Source organism: Numenius arquata, chromosome 11 (assembly GCF_964106895.1).
Source record: "Numenius arquata chromosome 11, bNumArq3.hap1.1, whole genome shotgun sequence".
Taxonomy (NCBI): Eukaryota; Metazoa; Chordata; class Aves; order Charadriiformes; family Scolopacidae; genus Numenius; species Numenius arquata.
In genome coordinates, this window is record NC_133586.1 from 25,471,790 (window position 1) to 25,497,814 (window position 26,025).

Genomic DNA, 26,025 nt, shown 5'->3' on the forward strand with positions numbered 1-26,025 from the left:
TGACAATGTTTGCTACAGTTGCCTATAGCTCCCATCTTTGTTAAGCACATTTAACAGAAGGTTTGTAAGAGGATGTCTTCTAGACGTTTCATACTTTCCTGGATTATTAGTGTCAAACCAAATGTCTCAATAAGTACTAAGAAAGTGCGTTTATTTGCCACAGACTTCAAGTGGGAAATAGTTTCATCATTTTCCCTAGCAACAGCCAGAACTTGGCGGAGGAGATGCGTGCTGAGACTCCGGTGGCGGGGAGAGATGTCGGGGGACGGACGCCCATGTGCAGTTCCTGCGTTGCACGCCCAGTGCCGCTGTTGGCCAGCGCTGTGCGTGTATTTGCAGCTGGGCGGGGAGCTGCCAAGCAGGGAGAGACCAGTCAACACCAGTCAGATGCTGCATGGCTGACGTTAGCCGAGTGTCCAGCCGAAACGTTCACAGCCTTTCCAAGGGATGTGCTGGGAACTGCCGCATCGAGAACCGCCCGGAAACGTCAAGAGCACAAGGCAGGACCAGGGATGGGAAGGAGGGAGACAGCCTCCCAGGCTTTCCCAGCCCTCTGATGTCACATTCCATCCCTTGGAGATTTGGAAAGATTTCGTTGCAGGTCTGGGATGACTCAGGCAGAGCCCGTTAGTAGGTAAGCACTGACTTATCGCGAGAAAGAAATGTTTACTTTTAACAGAGTGATGGGGGAAAGCATTAACTGGACTGAATGCAGGCAGAGAGCAGGTGTCGGTTTACCTCTCGGAAAATGAACCACAAACAGGATATGTTCCAGTGCTATTTACGGCGCAACGGAGAGCCAGGAGGTTGGAAATTATTCTCCCAGCTTTCCTCACGTTTGCATCCAGCAGAGAGCTCAGGGCAGCAGTTCCGCAGGAGAGCTGGGAATTCAGATGCTGTCTGAATGCTAGAGGGGAGAGAAGAAATCCATCCCGGGAGCTGGCATGAATGAGAGGACGGGAAGGTTGGTCCCCCTTTGCACTCGGGCATGGAAACCACAGTGACTCGGAGAAGCATCTGTGCTGCAGGCGAGTGCTCCTCCCAAGCCGCGCTATCCGCAGGGTGTGCTGGAGGTGGATGGGCAGTGGCCCGAGAGATGGAGAAGAACAAAGGGGAGAACCGAGGGGGGAACAAAACCCGGCACGGGGCTTCTGAGGTTTCACTCGGCGGATCCGAATTCCCAGCTGGAAGACCAAGAAGGGGATTTTGGAAACTGAAATTGCTCAAGCTGCAGAAATGCAGGGACAATCATCTTTTTGGGAACATTGTGTTCTGAAATACGGAGATATACCAGAAACTGAGCAGAATATGTTGCTGTAGCACTTTTCTAGCGTTGATATAAATGTAAAGAGGAAATGTAAAGAGGAAACCGGATTTCAGTCGTCTTAAGCTACCTTCTTAGCATGACAGACGTCATCACTAAATCAAAAAACGTGAAAGCCTGAAACATCATTATGCACTCAAAGAGTTCTCTGACACATCTATGTTAATTACATTCTTATTATGGCTATGGTTCCTTGATCTGTCCTAAAACACAGTGTGCCTTCGTCTGGCAGTATACATACTTCTTTCATCCACTCATACACATCCATTTTACTGTTGTGACCCAACGGAAAACACCAGTATTACTAGCTATCCAGGGGTGGACGGTAAGTGACCCTCTTTATTTCACAGTTCTCTAAAATTTGAAAGAATATGACCTTCACTCTAAGAGCAAAATCTTCTGCTGTACAAAGATACTATGAAAGCAAGAGCTGCGTTAAAGATCACTGTTCCTCTTACACCTTTCTACACCTGAACCTGAAGGACACCACTTCCCTTCTGAAATGAGGGGGAGTAACAATTACTGGGTTACTGCAGTCAGGGTGGGAAGTGTCTGTGGAAGATCTCAGCTTGTGCCTGTTCCCTGCTGTGTAGTGGTGATATGGATTAGGTTACAGAGAAGCAAATACACCTTCCTCCTCTCTCAGAGGTATCATGAGCTGAGCAAGAGCACTGGCAAGGGCACAAAACAAATGGATTCCAGGTATCACTGTTAGTTTTTGCATGGCACAAATGAGGAGACAAACCACATCCCCAAAGCATCTACTGCTGTACTTGGCCTATGGTTGGTTTTACATCAAGGTTCTGTGTGGTGATGATGATAGCAACTCGAGAGATGGAAGGGAAGAAAGGAAGAAAGAGCTGACCCGTTCTTTGATGTAAGTAAGTTCGCCCTTTAGATCCTATCATGCTTCCAAGTCAAAGAGCGATATGAGGATATACAGAAGGAAAAAAAAAATAAAAAAAAAAAATCTGCATCCATCCAAAGTCCTCTAGTAGCTAAAATTCTGGGGAATCCTAACGTCAACCCTGGTTGTTACTCTCTCCTACTGACACAATCACGAAGCTTTTATTTTAAAACAAAAGAAGGCATCAGCGAATTTCTAGGACTTCACTTGGTGAGTATTGTTTGACAGTGTTAGCCCCTTCCACAAACAAAAATAAGGCAAAAACATCTAATAAATTAAAGGAAAGGGTGTCAAAACCAACAGGTTCAGATACATTTTATCTATATATAAAAAATAAATGGCGGCGTTAGTTTTATAGTAAAAGCTGAAATAAAATTTCTTGAATCAAAAATAGTGCAAGATGTATTTTGCTTTCTCCTCCTTTTTTTTTTTTTTTTTTTTTAATTATTATTCTCTAAGAGGAAGACTAGTCTTGGAGGCAGTTTTGCGCATCACCAGTACGTTGCGTGTGTGTTTGCCGGAGCTCACTGCTGAGCACGCAGAAGCAGTCGCGGTATAAGACGACCAGTCCCTGACCGTGGGGGTTTTATGTAGTCTTCGGCACGGACCCGGGCTCCCACTACCACGCTGTGCTAAGGGCCCTTTGCTCTCCCCTCCCTGGCACGAGGGAGCAGTCGCGGTATAAGTGGATCCTGGGGCCGGCGACGAGTGGGCACGGATCCCTGCTCTCACTACCAGGTCTTGCTCAGAACCCTTCGCTCTCCCTGCCCGTCTCCGTTTCCACACGGTTCTCTCCCTGGTCCGCTCTTGACCTCTGCCTTTTATGAGTTTGATCCGGCCTCTAATCATCCCATAATAAGCTTTGCATATTCCTAGACCCCCCCTCAAACATACCGTAAGCCGTTTGCTTGTTCCGATGGGACCCTTTCTGAAAATACATTGTAATCTTCTCCTCCCCCCGCCTTGTTCCCCACCCTTATCGTTTACAAAGTTTGTGGTTGAAGCTCTTGGAGTTTACACTTGAATGGTTCCTTTAATGGCCCATAGATCAGTGTCGTCAGAGCCCTGGTCTTTGCTCTTGTCTCCGTTAGCTCCTGCTCCTTAGCGTTTGTGGATCTGGGACTGAAATTTAGCAGTAATCCGGTTTGTTTCCTTGGCTTTATTTAATGTAATCGCCCTTGGCCGTATATCCGTACACAGCGGCAGGATCTCAGTTTTGATCTCTGCATATAAGGACCTTTAAACTATTTCTAAGCTTGCGTGGTGACATCAGAGGAGAAAGGGCCGTATTCCTCCGAAATGTGAAAACGGGGAGCATTTCGATTTTCGTGTACGGCTGGGGACATTTTTCCCGAACGTGTTATACAGTGACACACCTTCACATGGGTGCGAAGGTCAGAGGAGGCGGAGGGGGGATACTTCTGTCAATTAGGAGAAAAAGACCCTTATCACAGGGAAAAGCGTTGAAATGGTGTGTCCCTTGGGTGAGGGGTGATACACGATGTGAGGAAATCAGCACTAGGGTGACATATAACAGCGTTATCGTTCTAGTGTGATGGTGAGCTGGGGTGATGAAGCATTTGCTTTCGGGACTTCTCCCTAGCACCAGCTCTCAGATTCAGTAGCGGTGCTTCTCTGACCAGCCACACTTGCCAACTGTCCTGTGGCTGATTAGAGAGTGTAGAAGACGAGGAAAATCCCGCAATGCCTCCCGTGGAAGTGGTGGGTCTTGCAGTGCCCTCGCAACATGGAGAAAAACCAAGAGCGGTGTATGAAGAGACCACGGTTTCGAGGTGGCGAGTGATACCCGGAGCAGAGCTCTGTACGCAGAGAGGGAGCCTGCTTCCGAGCCAAGGGAGCATTTCCACGGCGCTTTTGGGCTTCGGTTTGGCACGGAGAGTGCAGATTCCGGCAGCAAACTCCCAATCAGCAGCGCTGCCCCGAACGAGAAGGCAAAGGGAAAATTCCCCCTTGCGACGCTGGGTGGGAGTGTTGGCCACGGACCGGCAGGTTCCTCCGCCCGCACCGCGGTTGCAGCCACAGGGAGAACAAAAAAAGCCGTGTTCGCTGCTTGGGAAGGGCGGCGGGACACGGAGTCGGGCTGCTCGGCGGCTTTCAGACGCCCTCAGCCCGGATTCCTGACCAACACCGCTCTGCCTCGGACGCTGCTGGAAAATGCCGGGAAGCGTGGAGGACGGTGGATGGCTTTTCTGGAGAGCAATGGCGTGTGGGAGACGGAGCGGAGGCAGCAAGAGGCAAGTGATCTTGTTTATTCTGTGCGTTTGTGCGTGTCAGAGCCGGGGCGGAAGCCTCCGCTATTCTCTGGCGGAGGAGATGGAGAGGGACTCCTTTGTCGCCAATATTGCGAAGGACCTGGGGGTTTCTCCGAGCCAGCTGGCAGCTCGCAAGGCCCGCGTTGTGTCCGAGGGGAACGAGCAGCTTTTCCACCTCAACCAAAATACGGGAGTCCTGACGGCAAAGGAGCCGCTGGACCGAGAAGAGATCTGTCCGCAGAGCGAAACCTGTACGCTCTTCTTTAAGATCTTCTTTGAAAATCCGTTGCAGCTGATCCGAGGGGAGGTGGAGGTTCGTGACGTGAACGACAACTCCCCCGTGTTCCTGGAGAAGGAGATGGTTTTAGAGATTCTGGAAATGGCACCTCCTGGGTCCCGTTTCCCTCTGGAAAGCGCCTGGGACAAGGACGTTGGCAGCAACGGCTTGCAGAACTACACCCTTGGGTCCAATTCGCATTTCTCCATCCATCTCGGAACGAGGAAAGGCGGAGGAAAGTATGCGGAGCTGGTCCTAGAGCGGCAGCTGGACCGCGAAGAGCAGCGAGAGCTGAATTTACTCCTCACCGCCACCGACGGGGGCTTGCCACCCAGGTCTGGCACGGCTCAAGTCCGGATCGTGGTGGTGGATGCCAATGACAACATCCCGGTCTTCGGTCGTGAGGTCTACGAGGTGCGCCTGGCCGAGAACAGCCCCCCGGAGCAGCTGGTGGTCAGAGTCGCAGCCGCGGATCCCGATGAAGGCTCCAATGGGAAAGTGCGGTACGCTTTCACACAGATATCGGAGGGGTCCCGGCAGCTGTTCGAGTTGAACCCTGACACTGGGGAGATTCGGGTGGCAGGAAACCTGGACTTCGAGGTAGCGAAAAACCACGAAATGATGGTGAGAGCTACCGACGGTGGGGGGTTGTCATCGCATTGCAAAGTGGAGGTGGAGGTCCTGGACGTGAATGACAACGCCCCGGAGATAGCGCTCACCTCCCTCACCGCTTCCATTCCCGAAGACGCCCCGCCCCGGACTGTGGTGGCCTTGTTCAGCGTGCGCGACCGGGACTCCGGGGACAATGGCAGGACGGAGTGCGCAGTCGACGGGGACTTGCCCTTCAGTCTCACGCCCACCTTCAATAACTACTACGAGCTGAGGACAAACGCAGTGCTGGACAGGGAGAGGACGGCGGAGTATAACATCAGCATCACAGCCACGGACTGGGGCATGACGCGGCTGAGCTCTTGGGAAAGCATCTTCGTGCAGATCTCGGACGTGAACGACAACCCCCCGCAGTTCACGCAGAAGATTTACACCATGTCAGTGACGGAGAACAACGGCCCCATGCTGCAGATCGGCAGCGTGAACGCCACGGACACCGACGCGGGGAAAAACGCCCACGTCAGCTACGCGCTGGTGCGGCAGGAGGGCAAGGAGCAGCGCAACGTGTCGGTGAACTCTGAAAGCGGGGACGTTTACATCCTCCACCCGCTGGACTACGAGGAGGTGCGCGCCTTCGAGGTGACGGTGAGCGCCACCGACGGCGGGTCGCCGCCGCTCAGTGCCCAGGCGGTGCTGTGCGTGGTGGTGCGGGACGAGAACGACAACGCGCCTGTGGTGCTGCACCCGTCCCGCGACAGCATCTCAGCGGCGGGCGAGCTGGTGCCGCGCTGGGCGCGGGAGGGCTACCTGGTGGCCAAGGTGGTGGCGGTGGACGCGGACACGGGTCAGAACGCATGGCTGTCCTACGAGCTGGCTAAGGTGACGGAGCCGGGGCTGTTCCGCGTGGGGCGGCACAGCGGCGAGGTGCGGATGGCGCGGGCTGTGGCCGAGAGGGACGCGCCCCGCCAGAGGCTTGTCGTGCTGGTGCGAGACGGCGGGCAGCCGCCGCGCTCCGCCACCGCCACCCTCGGCATCGCTCTGGTGGACGGCTTCTCCGACACCCACGTGCGGGGCAGTGAGGAGGCGCTGGCCACCGAGCCAAACGGACCACTGACGCTGTACCTCATCGTCTGCCTGGCCTGCGTGTCAGCGTTGTTCCTGGCCACCGCGGTGGCCGCCGTGGTGGTGAGGGTGCGGAGGGCCTGGTGGAGCGAGGCCGAGACCTTGCCCACCTTCCCGAAGGCTGCCACGGAGAGCAACGTGGGCTCCCTGCCCCGCAGCTACGTGTACGATGTCTGCTTCGCCACCGGGACCGTCAACAGCGAGTTCCGGTTCCTCCGGCCCCTCTTCCCCTGCTTCCCCGCCGGGCTCCCCCCCGGCCCGGGTGAACAGCGGAGCTCGGTGTGCTCGCAAGAGGCGGCCAACCTCGGGGAAGAAGGCGACTTCGGGGCTGCACAGGTGAGGGACCTGCCTGGGCCGAGGCCACGGGGAGGGAGCGGGGAGAGAGCAGCACTGCAGGAGCTCGTGGGGGGCAGGGTGTGTCTGCTTGGGGAGTGCCCGCTCCTGGTGGTATGGACTCTTGATGTTGCAGAACTAGTGGTGGAGGAGCCGCTGGGGTGGTAGAAGAAGGTAGTGAAGGTCTCAGAGCTGCTGGTGGGGACCTCCCAGGAGGATTCAGTAGGGCGCAGCTGCCCCCCAATCCTGACTAACCATGCTCCTCTGCATCCAGCTCTAGGCCCTGAGTATTCACGTGACATCAGGTCTTTAGTGTCACCGCAAAACGGGTCTGCTGGACCGGGAGGGAATGAGAAGTAGAGGTATGGATTTGAAAGCCACTCAGTGGCTCCTGTGCATGCACTGTGTAGAGCCTGTAGGGACCCAGGGCAAGAATGACACCGCTCACAGGGACACGTCCTCCCGGAGTTGACAGCACTGGGAATGTAGTGGTCCCGCGTCAAGCGGGACTGCGGGGATGACGGTGCCAAGGGGTGTTACATCACTGACGGTGTCTCCTGCCACTGCTGTTAGGAGCGGGTGCTCGGCGCTGCTAAGTGCCGTTCACGAGAATCGTGGCAGTTCTGACCTCAAGATGTCTTACAAGCTGCTGGAGGCCACGGAGGTGGGAGCCCCCGCCTTTAAGTTCTCTTATATTTTTGTGTCTTGAACGAAAAGTATTGGCCCAAAAAAAAAATGTGATATCAGGGCTCTACTAAGCATACTGCCAGTCTCTTTCTGACCCGGATGAGTGCTCCCAGACAGTATCAGCAGTTTTCTTCCCAGTGCTGCTGTGATCTTAAAGTGGGTCATGTCCAAGACGCCCTTTAAACTCTGGCTGTTCAAAAAGCCTGGGGGAGACAAAAGGCCGTCATTCAAACAGCTCCTTCTCTCCTCATGAGGTTACCAGTTTGCGGGGATCCATCTAGCACTTCACAAGAGCCTGGACGATGAACATATATGAGGATGAAGACCCACCAAAAACATCTTACACCCAATCCCGAAACACCACACACACCCAATAACATTTTCACATTTCACAACCAATGATTGCTTGGACTCATTTTACTGCATGTCCTCAGGACCCCAGTCGCAGTGGCCTCCGGGGAGACAAGGGCCCACCTCGAAACGTCAACGTTCAACCACATTTGCTGTTTGTGAGAGAGTGGTTTTATTTTGAGCTCTTACCATCTCAAATTACTTCCTCCGAGTCATAAAAGGTTTTCAGAAGTGCCTTAGTGATTTCCACAGTGGAGGATGATTCCCAGCTTTAGATAGTCCCCGTTCAGGTCAGAGCCCCACTGCCTGGTCCAACCTCCTCTTTGGCTCTGGGTAGAGAAGAGTGGTGCCACACAGGCAGCAGTGTAAGACATGCCCTCTAAGCTTCTCGCTGATGCCTGCTTACCTTCAATGCCCAAATGACAGCCTCCACTCTCTGTTCTCCACTCTTCTTGTGGGTGAGGATTAAGGGGCAGGCCAATATGAGTGACACTGTTGTGGGTATTTATTATAGGCCACCTGATCAGGATGGGGAAGTTGATGAGGCCTTTTACAGTCAGCTCAAAGTAGCCTCACAATCACAGGCCTTGGTTCTCATGGGGGACTCCAATCACCCTGGTACCTGCTGGGAAGGCTACACAGCCAGACATGTACAGTCCAAGAGGTTCCATCAGTGTATTGATGATAACTTCTTGACTCAGGTGGTGGAGGAGCCAACAAGGAGAGATGTACTACTGACCCTAGTACTGACAAACAAAGAGGGGCTGGTGGAGGACATTTAGCTTGGGGGAAGCCTTGGCTGCAGTGACCATGAAAAGGTAGAGTTCAGGATCATGTGTAGCAAAACAACAAGTAGGACTGAAACCTTGGATTTCAGGAGGGTTGAGCCTCTTCAAGGAACTGCTTGGAGAAATCCCATGGGTTAAGGCTCTGGAAGGTAGGAGGGCTCAAGAGAGCTGGACGATATTCAAATAGCGCTTTCTTGAAGCTCTGGATTGTGCATCCCTAAGAGAAAAAAATCAGGCAAGGGAAGCAGGAGATCTGTGTGGTTGAGCAGGGACCTTCTGAAACAGCTCAAGTAGAAGACGGAAGTTTACACTGAGTGGAAGAAGGGACTGATCTCTTGGGAAGATTACAAGAATGCCATTAGAATATGCAGGGATGAAACGAGGAAAGAAAAGGCCTCCTTGGAATTAAAATTGGCAAGGGATGTCAAAGTCAACAAGAAGGTTTTTTCCAAGTATATTGGAGGCAAAGGGAAAATGAGAGAAAATGTGGGCCCGCTGTTGAATGAGATGGGTGCCATTGTGACAGAGGATGCAGAGAAGGCGGAATTGCTGAATGCCTTCTTTGCTTCAGTCTTTACTGCTCAGGCCAGCCCTTAGGAGTCCCATACTTTTAGGGAAACAGAAAAAGTCTGCACAAAAGAAGACTTCCCCTTGGTTGAGGAAGACCAAGCCAGGGAACAGTTAAGTAAACTGGATATCCACAAGTCCATGGGTCCTAATGGGATGCACCCGCAAGTGCTGAGGGAACTGGCAGAAGTCATTGCTGGGCCACTCTCTGTCATCTTTGGAAGGTCCTGGAGAAGAGGAGAGTTGCCCAAAGACTGGAGGAAAGCCAATGTCATCCCAGTCTTCAAAAAGGGCAAGAAGGAGGACCCGGGAAACTACAGGCCGGTCAGCTTCACCTCCATCCCTGGAAAGATGATGGAACGGCTCATTCTGGCATCATCTCAAAGCATATGGAGGAAAAGAAAGCTATCAGAAGTAGTCAACACGGATTCACCAGGGGGAAATCAAGTCTGACTAACCTGATAGCCTTCTACGAAGGCATGACTGGATGGATAGATGAGGGGAGGGCAGCGGATGTTGTCTACCTTGACTTCAGCAAGGCTTTTGACACAGTCTCCCACAGTATCCTCATGGGTAAGCTTAGGAAGTGTGGGTTAGATGAATGGACAGTGAGGTGGATTGAAAACTGGCTGAAAGAGAGAGATCAGAGGGTCATGATTAGTGGCACAGAATCTAGTTGGAGGTCCGTAATAAGTGGGGTTCCCCAGGGGTCAGTACTGGGTCCAGTCCTGTTCAATATATTCATCAATGACCTGGATGAAGGGATGGAATGTACCCTCAGCGTGTTTGCTGACGATACAAAACTGGGAGGGGTGGCTGACACACCAGAAGGCTGTGCCACCATACAGCGAGACCTGGACAGGCTGGAGTGTTGGGCAGAGAGGAACCTGATGAAATTCAACAAGGGCAAGTGTGGGGTGCTGCACCTGGGGAGAAACAATCCTCTGCACCAGTACAGGTTGGGGCTGACCTGCTGGAGAGCAGCTCTGAGGAAAAAGACTTGGGAGTCCTGGTGGACAACAGGATGACCATGAGCCAGCAATGTCCATTTTGACCAAGAAGGCAAATTGCATCCTGCGGTGCATCAGGAAGAGTGTGGCCAGCAGGTCAAGGGAGGCTATCCTGCCCCTCTACTCTGCCCTGGTGAGGCCCCATCTGTAGTACTGTGTCCAGTTCCGGGCTCGCCAGTTCAAGGTGGACAGGGAACTGCTGGAGAGGGGAAAGCAGAGGACCACAAAGATGATTAGGGGCCTTGAGCATCCTCTTCTTGAGGAGAGGCTGAGGGACTTGGGTCTTCTTAGTCTGGAGAAGAGAAGGCTGAGAGGGGATCTAATCAACACCTACAAATACTTAAAGGGTGGGTATCAAGAGGATGGGGCTAGTCTTTCTTCAGTGGTGCCCAGGGACAGGACAAGAGGAAATGGGCACAAACTTGAACATAAGAAGTTCCATCTAAACATGAAGAGGAACTTCTTCACTTTGAGGGTGGGAGAGCCCTGGAACAGGCTGCCCAGAGAGGTGGTGGAGTCTCCTTCTCTGGAGACATTCAAAACCCACCTGGACATGTTCTTGTCTAATCTGCTCTAGGTGGACCTGCTTTGGCAGTGGGGTTGCACTAGATGATCTCCAGAGGTCCCTTCCAACCCCATATCATTCTGTGATTCTTTGCAGGGCAGAGCTCTCCTCTCTGAAGACCCGGGTCCCAGGGCTGCAGAAGCAGCTTCCACTGCAAACAGGGGGATGGAGCTAAACGTCCATTCTGATCCAAACCCTTGGCTCACCCATCAGCAAGTGAGGAGAAAGAGAAGCATGTCTGTCCTCTTCGGCTAACGTGCTCACTGGAAAAGAGAATGAAGAGATCAAACGCCCACCAAAAAAGTACCGGGGAGGTGCCAGGCTTCTCTGTGAGAGAGCAAAACCACTCTCCTCTTGAGCAGTACTTTATTCATGTAGGTATTTTGTAATTGTGATAGGGACGGAGGAGGAGGACTGTGTTGCATGTTGATTACACTGAAACTTGATGTATGCTTGTGAGATTCCCGCTGCTTCTAGATGTTAAGGTAAATCCTGAAAACTGGAAGCAGGGCTCCAGTATAACTTTTTCCTACATCATTTTTACTGTATTGTTTTTAGTTATGGGGTTGGTTTTTTTTATTTCTTTGTGGTTTTGTCCCATGGAGAAGACTCTGTAGTAGTGTCTTAATTTTCTGCAATTTGTTCAATACCAGGCCAAACAGATATTAAGCAAAATCAAGTGGTGCTTGCAAAGTAACTCCTTAATAACAAGCAGAATCAATTACCTTAGAAACATCTGACATTGGCAGACTTTGCATATTTGACCAGGAATTTACAGGTTGTCCATACTGTAAAGATTGGGCTTCGAGCAATGTATTCTCTTTTTTTTTTTATATATATTATTTTTTTGTAACGTGAAATTGAAATGAATATTTCAGTATTTTTGAGTATAAGGTAGTAGAGGATTAAAAGTACTGTTTGTGGTTTTACAGTAAAATAGGTTAAAATATTTACAATAAACTTAAGGCACTGTAGAACATAGGGCACCAAGAAGCTTTCCCTTTTCTTTCCCTTTCATTAATCGGTATTGATCTATAAAGTAGTGTGATATAGAGTCAAATGCCTGATGACAGAAAACAATAAAACCTACTTGGAACACCCTCGGGTTAGTGTGGTGGCTCAAAGGTCATTTGTTAGTCGTCGCCGAGGATACATCCACCCCAAAAGCAGGATTTCGGGAATCGGTGCATTTGGAGCGAATCTTATGCAGGGGAAATCAGAGTGACCTGGAAACTGGCCATTCTTAGAAGCCAAAGCAAGATGGAGGGGGTTTTTCTGAGCCATGTCCAAGATATGCTGCCCCCAAACTCTTCGCGAGGGCTCCCAGTTGGGGGAATAATCTCGATTCCTTCCAGAAATCCTACCGAGAATTACTACGGGGAACTACATGGTGACCGCTGCCGTGGTTCATGGACCATGTCTTGCTAGACACCTGTAACACTATACAGATTTTTTAGCCAAACAGTCCAAAAGTAATTTCTTCACCATGCATAAACATTTCAAGCCGTTGTAGGGAGGGACATTAGAAAAAACAGCTTTAAATAAATCTCGTTTTCAAACAAAAGGCAAACAAAAGCACTGCTCATTCAAGCGGTGACCATACTTTGAACAGGGTTGTATGGGCAGTTAAATTTCACTGAATTTCATGAATTTTATTTTTTTTTTTTAGAGTTGGAAGGGACCATATAGATCATCTAGTCCAACTCCCCTGCTGAAGCAGGATTGCTTAGACAATGCTACCCAGGACTGCATCCAGGCAGGTCTTGAAAATCTCCAAAGAAGGGGACTCCACAACCTCCTTGGGCAGCCTGTTCCAGGGCTCTGTCACCCTCACCGTGAAGAAATCCTTTCTCATATTCGAGTGGAACCTCCTATGTTCCAACTTGTGCCCGTTGCCCCTTGTCCTGTCACTGGGAACCACTGAAAAGAGTCTGGCTCCCTCCTCCTTCAACCCACCCTTGAGATACTTATAGGCATTAATAAGGTCTCCCCTCAGCCTTCTCTTCTCCAGACTAAAGAGTCCCAGCTCTCTTAGCCTTTCAAATTTGTATGTCTTGACCTCGGAACAGAGAAAGAAAACGGTTTCTCTCTGTTTTGCAGGCTTTGTACTGGGAAATGTCCGCGTCCTTCTGCAGGTCGGCCACCTGGTGCCGCTGCTGACCGCAGAGGCGCGGAGGCTCTGCAGAGCTGCTAGATCCGCCACCCCCGTGGCTCTGCCGGGCGGGGTTGCACCATCCCGGGCTCCTCTGCTCGGGGGTCGGCAGGCTGGATCGCCAGCTCCACCCAGCTCGCAAGGGGAGGAGATCGGTTCTCTGGGAGGGAATGGACCTGAGGAAGAACAAGGAACCGTTCCCAGGGAAAACAGTGGCTCTGATCCTGCTCCTCTGCGTGTCGGGGATGACAGCAGAAATCGCCCGGTACTCCATGCCCGAAGAGGCGGAGAGAGGCTCTTTTGTGGCGAATATCGCCAAGGATTTGGGACTGACCGGTGAGGAATTATCGGTTCGACAGGGTCGGCTCGTTCCTGAAGCAGAAAAGCAGTATTTACAGCTGGACCAGCACACTAACGATTTGGTAGTGCGAGAGCAGTGGGACCGGGAGAAGCTGTGCGGGCAGAGTGAGCCCTGCCTGGTGCGTTTCGAGGTGCTGCTGGAGAGCCCGCTGCAGTCCTTCCAAGCTGAGGTAAGCCTCACCGACATAAATGATCTTGCTCCCGTGTTCTTAAATAAAGAGATAGTTTTAAAGATCCCGGAAACAGCAGTGCCAGAAGCTCGATTTTTGTTGGAAAGCGCTCAGGATCCAGATGTAGGGAACAACAGCCTTCAGCACTACAGTATCAGTTCGAACGACTATTTCCATATCTACACCCGCAGACGGAGTGACAGCAGGCGGTACGCCGAGCTGTTTCTGGACCGGGCCCTGGACCGGGAGCAGCAGGCAGAAGTGGCATTCAGTGTCACGGCTGTGGATGGCGGGTCTCCACCGCGCTCTGGTACAGCCTTAATCCGAGTGGTAGTCCTGGATATAAATGACAACATTCCGGTATTTACCAGTAGTCTGTATAAAGTCCGAGTATTAGAAAATAGCGACGAAGATACCCCAGTAGCGGTGGTGTCTGCTAGCGATTTAGACTCAGGAACGAACGGGGAAATAATTTATTCCATAGTTCAAAATTCAGAAGAAAATCTCCAGACGTTTAAAATAAATCCAGGGACAAGGCAGATTTGACTGAAAAAGCCGGTGGACTATGAAGAAACAAAGACCTACGAGATAGACGTCCAGGCCACAGACGGAGGGGGTCTGTCTGCTCACTGCAAGGTGGAGGTGCAGGGGAGGATGTGAATGACAACGCCCCCGAGGTGATCATCACGTCCTTCACCAGCACCCTCTCGGAAGCCGCCCCGCCAAACACTGTGGTGGCTCTGTTCAATGTGCGGGACCGGGACTCAGGGGACAACGGCAGGACGAGGTGCGAGTTGCCTGGCGAGCAGCCCTTCAGTCTCACGCCGCTAGCGGTGGACGCATACGCACTGGTGACATTGGAGGCGCTGGACCGGGAGCAGGTGGCGGAGTACAACGTGACGGTCCGCACCCGCGACGAGCGCTTTCCGTCGCTCTCAGCGTCCAAGACGCTGCTTGTGCGGCTCTTGGATGTGAACGACAACGCGCCCGCCTTCTCCCAGGACGTTTACACCATGGTGCTGAGCGAAAACGAACCCACGGGGACGAGCCTGGGCCGCCTGAATGCTACGGACGCCGACGCGGGAAAAGCCGCCGCGCTCCGCCACCGCCACCCTCGGCATCGCCCTGATGGACAGCTTCTCCGACGCCTTTGTCTAGTTCTCCGAGGCTGCTGCGGGGCGGTGGCAGCAGCAGCCGCAGGCGGCCGAGGAGGACGTGCTCACCACCTACCTCATTGCAGCCCTGGGCTGCGTTTCGTTCTCTTCCTCCTCTCCGTCCTCGCCTTTTCGGCGGCCAAGCTCTGCAAGGCTCGCCTCTGGGCACGCCTTTCGCCTCCCTCTGCTCGCTACTACGCTGACGGCGACTTCTCCGCCGACGGCGTAGACGTGGCCGGCACGGGCACTCTCTCGCTGGATGAGCGCTACCAAGTGTGCCTGACCAGCGGCTCGGGGAGGAGTCAGTTCCAGTTCCTGAGGCTCGTCCTGCCCATCCCGCAAAGCACTCCTGAGGAAGGGGTGGGCAAGGATGAAGAGCCGCTGTGCAGCTCGCAGCCAACGGGCGAGAGGGAAAGTGAACCGGGGATCACAGCCCCTCCACCTGTTCAGCCGTCGGAATAGCCGGCCGGTGGTCGCGTCCATGCCTGAGCCTTACCGAGACCTGTTCGCATACCCCGACATCAGCCCGAGCCTCCCCAGTAGCTGTAGTGCCGTCTTCAGCTGTTACGTGCGTACTGCCCCTGCGGAGGCTCCGGCACAGATCTCCGAGCAGAGAAGGCAGCTCGGTCCCTCAGGGCTGAACTTCCGATTAACGGTGCCGCGGGAAACGCCTTGCGCTTGTCTCGCCGCTGTGTTCCTGGAAGGGCAGGGAGTGGCCACCCGAGAACCAAGCACGCCCGTCTGCCCGCGGGCTCCGGGCAGGGGGGAACGGGGCAAGAGGTGCGGCAGGTGCCGGCGCTGCCCGTGCGCTCGGAGTCAAGCGGCGGTCCCGCAGGACTCCCGGCGCTCCTTGCCGGCGCTTCCCTCCACTGGGCCGTGTGCGCGCATGTGTGCGCGGGGCCGCGCGTGTGCGGACGGGCCCGTGTGGCGGTGCGAGCCGTCAGGGCGCAGTCCCGCCGCGGGCCGCAGGGTGGTGCTCCCGGCCAAGGCGGCGCCGAGCGGCTGCGGGCGGGGAGGCGGCCGAGACCAGCCCGCCGCTGCCCAGCCCAGCCCAGCGCATCCGAGCCGAGACGAGCGGGGAGAGGCAGAGGCAGCGGCGATCAGTGGCGAGCGGTGCCCCGTTCGACCCGCTGCCGGGCCACGGCGGCCGCGCTGCGAGCCGCCAGCCGGAGTCGGCGAGAGGGAGAGCGCCCGCCCGCCGCCCCGCCGCGCTGCTGCCGGGAGCCGCTCTCCGCTCTCCGCTGTCCGCGGAGGAGTGGTCGGGCGATCCGCGAGACGGAGGCTGTCCGCCGGCCCGCCATGGCGATCGCAAGGCAAGTGCTTTGTCTCTCTGCTTTCCTCTGCCTGCCGCTCGCTCGCTCCGAGCCCATGCGCTACTCCGTGGCCGAGGAGGCGGCGAGCGGGTCGGTGGTAGGCAACGTGGCGGAGGACGCGGGGCTGTCCCCGGCGCAGCTGGCGGCTCGCCGCGCCCGCCTGGCCTCGGAGGACGGCCGGCAGCACTTTCGCTTCGAGCCCGCCACCGGCCGCCTCGTCGTGGCCGAGAGGCTGGACCGGGAGGAGCTGTGCGGCCAGTCCGCTGCCTGCACGCTCCCCTTCGAGCTCCTGCTGGCAAACCCGCTGCAGTTCTTTCGGGTCGAGGTGGCCGTGGAGGACATCAATGACCATTCGCCCGTTTTCCCGGAGGAACAGGTCACTTTAAGGATCCTGGAAAGGAGCGACCCAGGATCGCGTTTCCCTCTGGTTGGGGCTCGGGACCTGGACGTTGGCAGCAACAGCATCCAAGCTTACAGCATTGCTCCCGACAATGAGTACTTTAGCGTCTCCTTTGGGAGTCGGATTAAAGGCAAGAAGTATGTGGAACTGGTCTTGGAAAAGGCTCTAGACCGAGAGGAGCATGCGGAGGTGGGTTTCAGTCTCGTTGCCACGGACGGGGGCTCTCCTCCCAGGAGTGGGACCACCCAAATACGCATTGTCATTCTAGATGTAAATGACAATGCTCCCATCTTCACCGAGGAGCTCTATGATGTGCAGGTTTTGGAAAATGCGCTGGAAGGCTCTGTGGTTCTCAGAGTGGTGGCAACCGATCAGGATGTGGATGTCAATGGACACATCACCTACCAGTTCAGAGAGCTGGAGGACCAGAGCAATGCAGCATTTGCAATTGACCCCATGAGTGGTGAAATTAGACTCACAAAACCTCTGGACTTTGAGGTAGCCGAGAATCATGAGCTCAGTGTGCAGGCCACGGATGGCGGGGGCCTCTCGGCCATCTGCAAGGTGTTGGTGGAGGTGGTGGATGTGAATGACAACGCACCGGAGGTGGTGGTCAGTTCCTTTAACAGCCCCCTCCCTGAGAACGCGTTACCTGGGACAGTGGTTGCCCTCATTATGGTCAGGGACCGGGATTCTGGTGCCAATGGGAAGATCTCATGTGCCCTTGAGGACCAGCTATCATTCTCCCTGCGGCTGGCCTATAAGCATTACTATGAGCTGGTGACGGTGAGCACTCTGGACAGGGAGGAGACTGCGCGATACATGCTCACTGTCACAGCAGCAGATGCAGGGTCACCTCCTCTCACAACCACCCAGACCTTCACGGTGGACATCTCCGATGTCAATGACAATGCACCTGTCTTCAACCAGACATCGTACACCATGTACGTGCGTGAGAACAATGTGCCCACGGTGCTCGTTGGAGCCGTCAGTGCTGTGGATGCCGACGTGGGGTCCAATGCCAAGGTGACATATTTCCTGGCACCAGCCCAGCCCACAGAGCAGCCTCCCTGCTCCTGCATCTCCGTGAACTCCGAGAACGGGCACGTGTTTGTGCTGCGGCCTCTGGACTACGAGCAGGTGAGGCAGATTGAGGTCTTGGTGAGTGCTTCTGATGCGGGATCTCCTCCTCTCAGGGCCAATGTCACAGTCCGCCTTGTCGTGGTAGATGAGAATGACAATGCACCAAAGGTGCTGTACCCATCACAGGAAAGCAGTCCAATATCCAGCGAGCTGGTGCCTGTGTCAGCTGAGGCAGACTACCTCGTCACAAAAGTGGTGGCTGTGGATGCAGACTCGGGGCAGAACTCGTGGCTCTCATACCACCTGCTGAGGGCCACTGACCCCGGGCTGTTTGTGGTGGGTGCCCAAAGTGGGGAGGTGCGGCTGAAGAGGCCAGTGACGGAGAGGGATGCCATGAAGCAGAAGCTCGTTGTCCTGGTGCGAGACAATGGGCGGCCACCACTGTCAGCCACTGCTGCCCTGAGCGCACTCCTGCTCCATGACTTCTCAGATGTGCGCCTACCGCACAGCAGCCTGACCACCGAGGAAGAGAGCGACTCCCTGACAACCTATTTAATCATTTCATTGACCTTCGTCTCACTCCTCTTCCTCGCATCCCTGACAGCCTTCATCACTCTCAAGGTGTGCAAGAGAAAGGAGCTGAAGGATGGGCATGTGTTTTATGGTGCTGGTAACCTGCAGAGCGACCTGGTTGACGCAGCCACTGCCGGGACCCTTCCCCATGGCTATTGCTATGAGATCAGCCTCACAACAGGCTCAGGCAACAGCGAGTTCAAGTTCCTGAAGCCCATCCTCCCCAGCCTGCCACCACAGCAGTGCTCCATGGGTGGCGGCACCAGCGCTGAACAGGATTTCCCTCGTGGCTCCGTCACTGCAGAGGACATGGCACCAGACAACCATGGGACGCTCTCTGCACAACAGTTCAATAGTCTTTCCTTTAACTAGCATGAAGTCAGCACAGGCGCAGGCTTCCTGCCTCATCATTGGCAGGGATTGGGTCTACAACCTGTGGCAATGGTTCCTCCAGAGTAAATGTGCATTTACAGTTGACATCACTGATTTCCCTCAAATTCTAAGCCAGAAGAAAGTTTGTCTCCCTTTCCAAAACAAATAAACAAACAAAGAAACAATGTTAAATGCTCCTTGACCCAGGAAATAACATAATTCAACTTTTCTACAGCCACTTCTGAAATGCTTTGAGATTGGCGTTAGGTCCAGGGTCCCCATCTAAGTTCTTGTCTCACTTGCCGTTAGGCAAGACCTTGAGCAGTGATTCTGTGCTGGAATGGTATTGCAAGTGCACGCAGGTGAATCACATTGTCCTGGCTTTGGCTGGGATAGAGTTAATTTTCTTCCCAGTAGCTGGTAGAGTGCTGTGCTTTGGATTTGCATGAGAATGATGTTGACATCACAGTGATGTTTCAGTGGTCTCTAAGTAGTGCTTACCCTAAGTCAAGGACTTTTCAGCTTGTCATGCCCTGGGAAGCTGGGAGGGGGCACAGTCAGGACAGCTGAGCCAAACTGGTCAAAGAGATATTCCATACCGTATGATGTCATGCTCAGCATGGAAACTGGGGGAAATTGGCTGGGCATCTCAGGATGCTACTTAGGAACAGGCTGGGCATCAGTTGGTTGGCAGTGAGCTTTCCTTTTTTTTTTGCATCACCTGAAATTTTTTTTTATATATATATTTTTTGTAATTATTTTCACATTAGTAGAAGTAGTAGTAGTAGTTTTCATATAGTAATATTAGTATATTTTAGTTCAATTGTTAAACTATTCCCAGAGCAACGCATGAGTTTTCTGTCTTTTACTCTTCTGATTCTCTCTCACATCCCACCGCGGGGAGGTCCAAGGGCATCAGTGAGTGAATGGCTGTGTGGTGTTTTCTGCCATCTGGGTTAAACTGTGACACCCACGCTCACTGAAATGCACGTGTCCTTAATCCCTGGTCAGAAAAGCATGAAGTTGTGACTAGTGAGTTACAACGTGGTACAAGCAAGGGGCTCTTACTTCTCTGGGTGCTGGATGTCTGTGTCTGAGGTGTGGAGTCTGTGTGTTTTGCCTTCTGCTCACTATGATTGCCTGGACAGCTGTTGTGTGTCTGCATATGCTGCACTAGTGCTGCCCAGTGAAGGAGGGAGCTGCTCGCATTGAGCTGTTGTGATGCATGCAATTCCATCTTATCAGGCGAGAAGGGTATTTTGTCCCTTTGAGTACAGCAGTCTCCTCTTCTCTGGGGAGAGGATTAAACACACAAGATCTTCCTTTTGCCCGTAAGAAGGGGGTTGGTGGGCTGTCTCCTTGGGATTGCCTTGGAAATACAGAAGTATGAACAGAGTTGGAATGGAATGAAACGGAACGGAACAAAATAGAATATAGGATAGAATAGAATAGAACAGAACAGAATACAGTAGAACATTATTCAGTAGGAAGTGTCCTGCAATATTCACTTAGTCCAACTGCCTAACTATCTCAGGTCTTACCAAAAGTTAAAGCATGTTGTTAAGGTCATTATCCAAGTATCCCTTAAACACTGACAGCCATGGGGCATTGATCCATCGAATCTCTGAAGCCTGCTCCAGTGTTTGACCACCTCTTGGTAAAGAAGGCCTTCCTAATTTCAAACCTGAACCTCCCCTGATATGTAGTTTGACCCATTCCCACATGTCCTATCACTGGATATGAGCGAGAAGAGTGGACCAATGCTAAATAAAGCAGGATAATCACCTCTTTTCACCAGCTGGTTATGCTGTTTTTGATGCCCCCCAGGATGCGGTCTGATGCCTTGACTGCCAGGGCCCACTGCTGACACGTCCTAGCCCGTCTCTCAACCAGCACCCCCAGATCCCTTTCAGCAGGGCTGATCTCCAGCCACTCCTCTCCCAATTTATACTTGTGCCCAGCATGACTCCACCCCAGGTGCAGAATCTGGCACGTGGACTTGTTAAATTTCAAGAAACTTCTTTACGGTGAGGGTGACAGAGCACTGGAACAGGCTGCCCAGGGAGGTCGTGGAGTCCCCTACTCTGGAGGTTTTCAAGACCCTCCTTGATGCAGTCCAGAGTAATGTGCTATAGGAAATCCTGCTTTAGCAGGGGAGTTGGACTAGGTGATCTGTAGAGGTCCCTTGCAACTCTGACAATTCCGTGATTCCGTGATGACTGTCCGATGTTCCAATCTATGTAGAACCCCCTGTGAGGCCTCTTGTTCCTTGGGAGAGTCAGCAGCACCTCCCAGTTAGGTACCATCAACAAAGTTGCTAATGTTGCAATCAACTCTATCCGTATCTTTGAAAAAAATATTGAGGAGTACAGGCCCCAAGAACTGAACCCGCAGAAACATTGGTGGTCACCTGCTATATGTAGCCCCCCCATTCACTACAACCCTTTGAGCCCTGCCCTTTAGCCAGTACTTCATTCTGCTCACTGTGAACCTGCTCATCTCACACATGGACATTGTGCCCAGAAGGATTTTCTGAGGAACAGCACCTAAAGACACAATAAAATACCAAAAAACTACATCCACATCCTTCCTTTCATCCATGAGGGAGGCGACCTTACCCTAGAAGGATATGTACATGTTGGAACTGGTCCAGAGGAGGTCCACAAAGTTGATCAGAAGGCTGAAGCACCTCTCCTGTGAAGACAGGCTGAGAGAGTTGGGGTTGTTCAGCCTGGAGAATGCTTCACAGACACCTTATAGAAGCCTTCCATTACTTAAAGTGGCCTACGGGAAAGTTGCGGAGGGACAGTTCATCAGCGAATATTGTGATTGGTCGAGGGGGAACAGTTTTAAACTGAAAGAGGATAGTTTTACATTAGATGTTTAAGAAGAAATGGTTTACTGTGAGGGTGAGACTCTGGAACAGGCTGCCCAAGGAAGTTGTGGATGCGCCAACCCTGGATGCTTTTAAGGCCTGGCTGGATGGGGCATTGGGCAACCTAAGCTAGAGGGTTGTGTTCCTGCCCATGGCAGGCAGTAGGAACTCAATGATCACTAAGATCCCTTCCAGCTCTAACCATTGAATCATTGAATGATTCTATGATGTCAAAGAAGATGACCAGGCCTTTTCCTCGGTGAACCCATGGTGACTGTGCCTGATGATTCCGTTGTTCTTTAAATGCCTTCCACTAGTATCCAGTATGATCTTCTCCATAATATTTCCAGGAGCTGGGCATAGACTAACAGGCCTGTTGTTTCCTGGGTTTTCCGTCATGCTCTTCTTGCAAATTGGAAGAACACTGGTTAACTTCCAGTCAGCAGGGATCCCTCCCCAGATCCCAAAGTCCTCTGGCATCTGCTCGAGAGGGGTCCTGCCATAACATCCGCAAGCTCCTTCAGTGCTCTGGGATGAACCCTATCAGACGCCATGGAGTTGTTGATATTCCGCTGATACACCTGCTCCCAGACAATTTCAGCGTCCACCAACGGAAATTCACTTGTGGCCCTCTGACGCTTATTCATCGCTGTCAGTCAGGTGAGCATCTTTCAGAAGTATCAGTCTCATGATTTCTTTACACCTCCTCTTCCTATTAACGTACTTACAAAAGCCTTTCTTGCTGTCTGACACAACGCTGGCCAGTTACCACTCCAGTTGAGTTTTGGCCTTTCGTGTCTTCTCCCTGCATGCACAAGCCCCAGCTCTGCAATCTTCCTGCAAAGCCTGACCTTGCTTCCAGAGATCACACAATATCCTTTTCCTCTTGAGCTCCACGACGAGTTCCCTGTTTGGCCAAGCTGGCCTTCTGCCCTGTTTGCTTGACTTTGGACACAGTGCAATTGCTTGCTGGCAGACTGTAAGTGTTGAGAGTTGTGAAAACATGTTCATTGCCTTTGGGTGCATTGTAAGGAAACACCACAAGTCCCATCAGAGGACTTTATCTGAAGGTAGATTTGAGATGAACTTGGAAAAGGGCCATTGATTTTGGTGTTCATCTTGTTTCTGAATTGGGAGGCTTCTTGATGGGAGTGGAAAGGTGTTCCAGTAGGATTTTCTGTGTTTGTGTTGGAGCACTTGCATTCTCCTTTTTCCTCTTTCTCGTTTTCCTCTGTGACGTGTGTTTGAGCATTGTCTTACGTATTCCTCTTCAGAAGGTCTGTAAACCCATGTATAAGAGTGGATTGGTTGAAAGAAGGCAGTATGACACTGAATATTTGGAAAACCCTGGATCAGGGTTGTGCTACGCTAGTAAACTCTATCACTGTAAAACGGGATACCTTTGAGTGTAAAAACGAAATAAAGAGAATGCTTGAATGCCTTGTGTGGAGACAGAAGTCTTTGTAGAGATGTTTTTTCTGGGAAAGCTCTGTCATAGTTTTTGAAATTGATGAGATTTTTTTACTCATTTTGTCCCTTGCCTGAGGTAAGGTTGAGTGGGTCCATTTCTTCAGTTTGGAGATGAAGACTATGGAGCATTAAGGGAAACTGTGGGGAGCAGGACTTTACTGGCAGGCCCCCATGGGTCTTCGGGGAACTGAGCTTCTTGTTGCAAGAGGGCCCAGTTAGATCCTGGTGAGGGGAAACTGGCCCCTACTCTAAGAGGAAGCCTAGGTGTGCAATGGCCTGTGCAAAGCAGTGAGGTGGGGGGAGTGACCTATCCCACCCTTCCTAGAGCACCAGCTGTGGATGGCAACTGTGAGGTGTTCAAGCACAAAGTGTTTGTGACATTAAAGGTGTAGGAGTTTCAGAAGAAGGATGTCACAAAGTCAGCATACGTGTTCCTTTGGGGAAGTGCTTGGGAGAAGACCAGAAGGTGGGCCTTTGGTGAGTGAAATCTGCTGCCAGGGAGAGTCTTTGATCTAGGTACATGTAAAGGACTTCACCTGTCTCTTGCACAAGGACCTGATGAAAGGGTAAGACCCGAGGCTGGTGTAGCGTAGACGGTAATAAATCAAGAAGTGAATGATGCACTATGCAGTCAACCCAAGAAGAATCATGGAATCATTTAGTCTGGCCACGATCCTTGAGAGCATCGAGTCCAACTGTTTACCTGGCATTGCCAAGGTCACCACTGAAACCTGTCCCTAAGCGCCACGGCCAGGGATGGAGGGCACTTCCGTGGGGAGCGGGTGTTGGTGCTTGAGAATGGTTTTGGTGCAGAAATGTTTCCGGGCTCTGGGCAGTGGGGAGCGGGGCACAGCTAGAACTGAATTTGGCAAGGGATGTAAAAAAAAAAACCAAGAAAGGCTTCTACAGGTACATTAACCAGAAAAGGAGGGTCAAAGAAAACATACCCCCCCTGATGAGCAACAGTGGGGAACTTGTATCAACGGATGAGGAGAAGGCGGAAGTTCTCAACAACTTTTTTGCCTTCAAAAAGTCTTCACTGGCAACCCGTTTCCTCCTAGCTCCCATGTTGATGGCCCACAAGTTAGCGACCAAGGTGACAAAGTCCCTCCCACTGTAGGTGAAGACATAGTACGTGATCAACTGAGGAACCTGAAGATATACAAGTCCATGGGACCTGATGAAATACACCCCAGAGTCCTGAAGGAACTAGCTGACGTAGCTGCCAAGCCACTTTCCATGATATTTGAAAAGTCATGGTGGTCAGGTGAAGTCCCTGCGGACTGGAAGAGAGGAAACATCACACCCATTTTTAAAAAGGGTAGAAAGGAGGACCCTGGGAACTACCGACCTGTCAGCCTCACCTCCGTGCCTGGGAAGACCATGGAACAGATCCTTCTAGATGCCATGCTTGGGCACATGGAGGACACGGAGATGATTCAAGATAGCCAGCATGGCTTTCCTAGGGGCAGGTCCTGCCTGACTAACCTAGTGGCCTTCTATGATAGCGTGACTAGGTCAGTAGATAAGGGACGACCTATGGACGTGATCTATCTGGACTTCAGGAAGGCCTATGACATGGTCCCTCACAACATCCTGCTTGCCAAATTGGAGGGATACAGATTTGATGGGTGGACTGTTCAGTGGATAAGGAATTGGCTGGATGGTTGCACCCAGAGGGTGGTACTCAATGGCTTGAAGTCCAGATGGCGAGCAGTGACAAGTGGTGTCCCTCAAGGGTCCGTGCTGGGACCAGTACTGTTTAACATTTTTATCAATGACATAGACAGAGGGATTGAGAGCACCATCAGCAAGTTTGCAGATGACACCAAGCTGTGTGGTGTTGTCGATACACCAGAGGGACGGGATGTCATCCAGAGGGACCTGGACAGGCTGGAGAGGTGGGCCCAGATGAACCTCATGAGGTTCAACAAAAGCAAGTGCAGGGTTCTGCACCTGGGCCGAAACAATCCTCGGTATAAATACAGACTGGGGGATGAGGTATTAGAAAGCAGCCCTGAGGAAAGGGACTTGGGGGTGCTGATGGACGAGAAGCTGGACATGAGCAGGCAATGTGCTCTCGCAGCCCAGAAGGCCAATCACATCCTGGGCTGCATCAAAAGAAGTGTTGCCAGCAGATCCAGAGAGGTGATTCTGCCACTTTACTCTGCTCTGGTGAGACCTCACCTGGAGTACTGTGTGCAGGTCTGGAGCCCTCAATATAGAAAGGACATGGACCTGATGGAGCGGGTCCAGAGGAGGGCCACTAAAATGATCAGGGCGTTGGAGCACGTCTGCTTCATAGACAGATAGCCTCATGGACAGGCTGAAGGAACTGGGATTGTTCAGCCTGGAGAAGAGGAGGCTCCCGGGAGACCTAATAGCGGCCTTCCAGTACCTGAGGGGGCCTACAGGAAGGCTGGGGAGAATCTGTTCATAAAGGACCCCAGTGACAGGACAAGGGGCAATGGTTTTAAGCTGGAGAAGGGGAGATTTAGATTGGATACTAGGAAAAAGTTCTTTACTATGAGGGTGGTGAAACACTGGAACAGGTTGCCCAGGGAGGTGGCTGAGGCCCCTTCCCTTGAGATATTCAAGGTGAAGCTCGACAGGCCCTGGGCAAGTCGTCTAGTTGGGGGTGTCCCAGCTGACTGCGGGAAGGTCGGACTAGATGACCTTTGGAGGTCCCTTCCGGGCTGGACCAATCTATGAATCTATGAATCTAAGAGGCGGAGCAGGTGCGGGCGGTGCCCGTGCGCTTGGAGTCAGGCGGCGGTCCCGCAGGACTCCCCGGCGCCATGTGCGCGCATGCGTGCGCGGGGCCGCGCGTGTGCGGACGGGCCCGTGTGGCGGTGCGAGCCGTCAGGGCGCAGTCCCGCCGCGGGCCGCAGGGTGGTGCTCCCGGCCAAGGCGGCGCCGAGCGGCTGCGGGCGGGGAGGCGGCCGAGACCAGCCCGCCGCTGCCCAGCCCAGCCCAGCGCATCCGAGCCGAGACGAGCGGGGAGAGGCAGAGGCAGCGGCGATCAGTGGCGAGCGGTGCCCCGTTCGACCCGCTGCCGGGCCACGGCGGCCGCGCTGCGAGCCGCCAGCCGGAGTCGGCGAGAGGGAGAGCGCCCGCCCGCCGCCCCGCCGCGCTGCTGCCGGGAGCCGCTCTCCGCTCTCCGCTGTCCGCGGAGGAGTGGTCGGGCGATCCGCGAGACGGAGGCTGTCCGCCGGCCCGCCATGGCGATCGCAAGGCAAGTGCTTTGTCTCTCTGCTTTCCTCTGCCTGCCGCTCGCTCGCTCCGAGCCC

At 53.0% G+C, this 26,025-nt stretch overlaps 3 protein-coding genes across 3 annotated transcripts; all 3 read left to right on the forward strand.

Moving 5' to 3' along the window:
* The first annotated feature begins 748 nt into the window (after positions 1 to 748).
* LOC141470135 (protocadherin beta-16-like) lies at positions 749 to 7,125 on the forward strand. The gene is made up of 4 exons (XM_074156057.1): positions 749 to 806; positions 3,547 to 3,590; positions 4,485 to 6,848; positions 7,120 to 7,125. Exons 1-4 carry the CDS (start codon positions 749 to 751, stop codon positions 7,123 to 7,125), a joined length of 2,472 nt encoding a protein of 823 aa, XP_074012158.1.
* A 6,010-nt stretch (positions 7,126 to 13,135) lies between these two features.
* Positions 13,136 to 15,111, forward strand: LOC141470136 (protocadherin beta-1-like). Its single transcript, XM_074156058.1, is given in 2 exon segments — positions 13,136 to 14,141; positions 14,144 to 15,111. Coding segments are annotated over 2 exon segments (1,974 nt in total).
* Positions 15,112 to 16,017: 906 nt separating this feature from the next.
* Positions 16,018 to 18,390, forward strand: LOC141470137 (protocadherin beta-4-like). The gene has a single exon (XM_074156059.1). It carries the CDS (start codon positions 16,018 to 16,020, stop codon positions 18,388 to 18,390), a length of 2,373 nt encoding a protein of 790 aa, XP_074012160.1.
* The last annotated feature ends 7,635 nt before the right edge of the window (positions 18,391 to 26,025 follow it).

Bases quoted from the DNA above. Each gene is read 5' to 3' on its own strand.
- LOC141470135 (XM_074156057.1), top strand. From the start codon at position 749: ATGAACCACAAACAGGATATGTTCCAGTGCTATTTACGGCGCAACGGA. The intron at 807-3,546 runs GTTGGAAATTAT...GAAAACGGGGAG, and splicing joins GCGCAACGGAGAGCCAGGAG to CATTTCGATTTTCGTGTACG. The intron at 3,591-4,484 runs GTTATACAGTGA...GGAGGCAGCAAG, and splicing joins GGGACATTTTTCCCGAACGT to AGGCAAGTGATCTTGTTTAT.
- LOC141470137 (XM_074156059.1), top strand. From the start codon at position 16,018: ATGCGCTACTCCGTGGCCGAGGAGGCGGCGAGCGGGTCGGTGGTAGGC.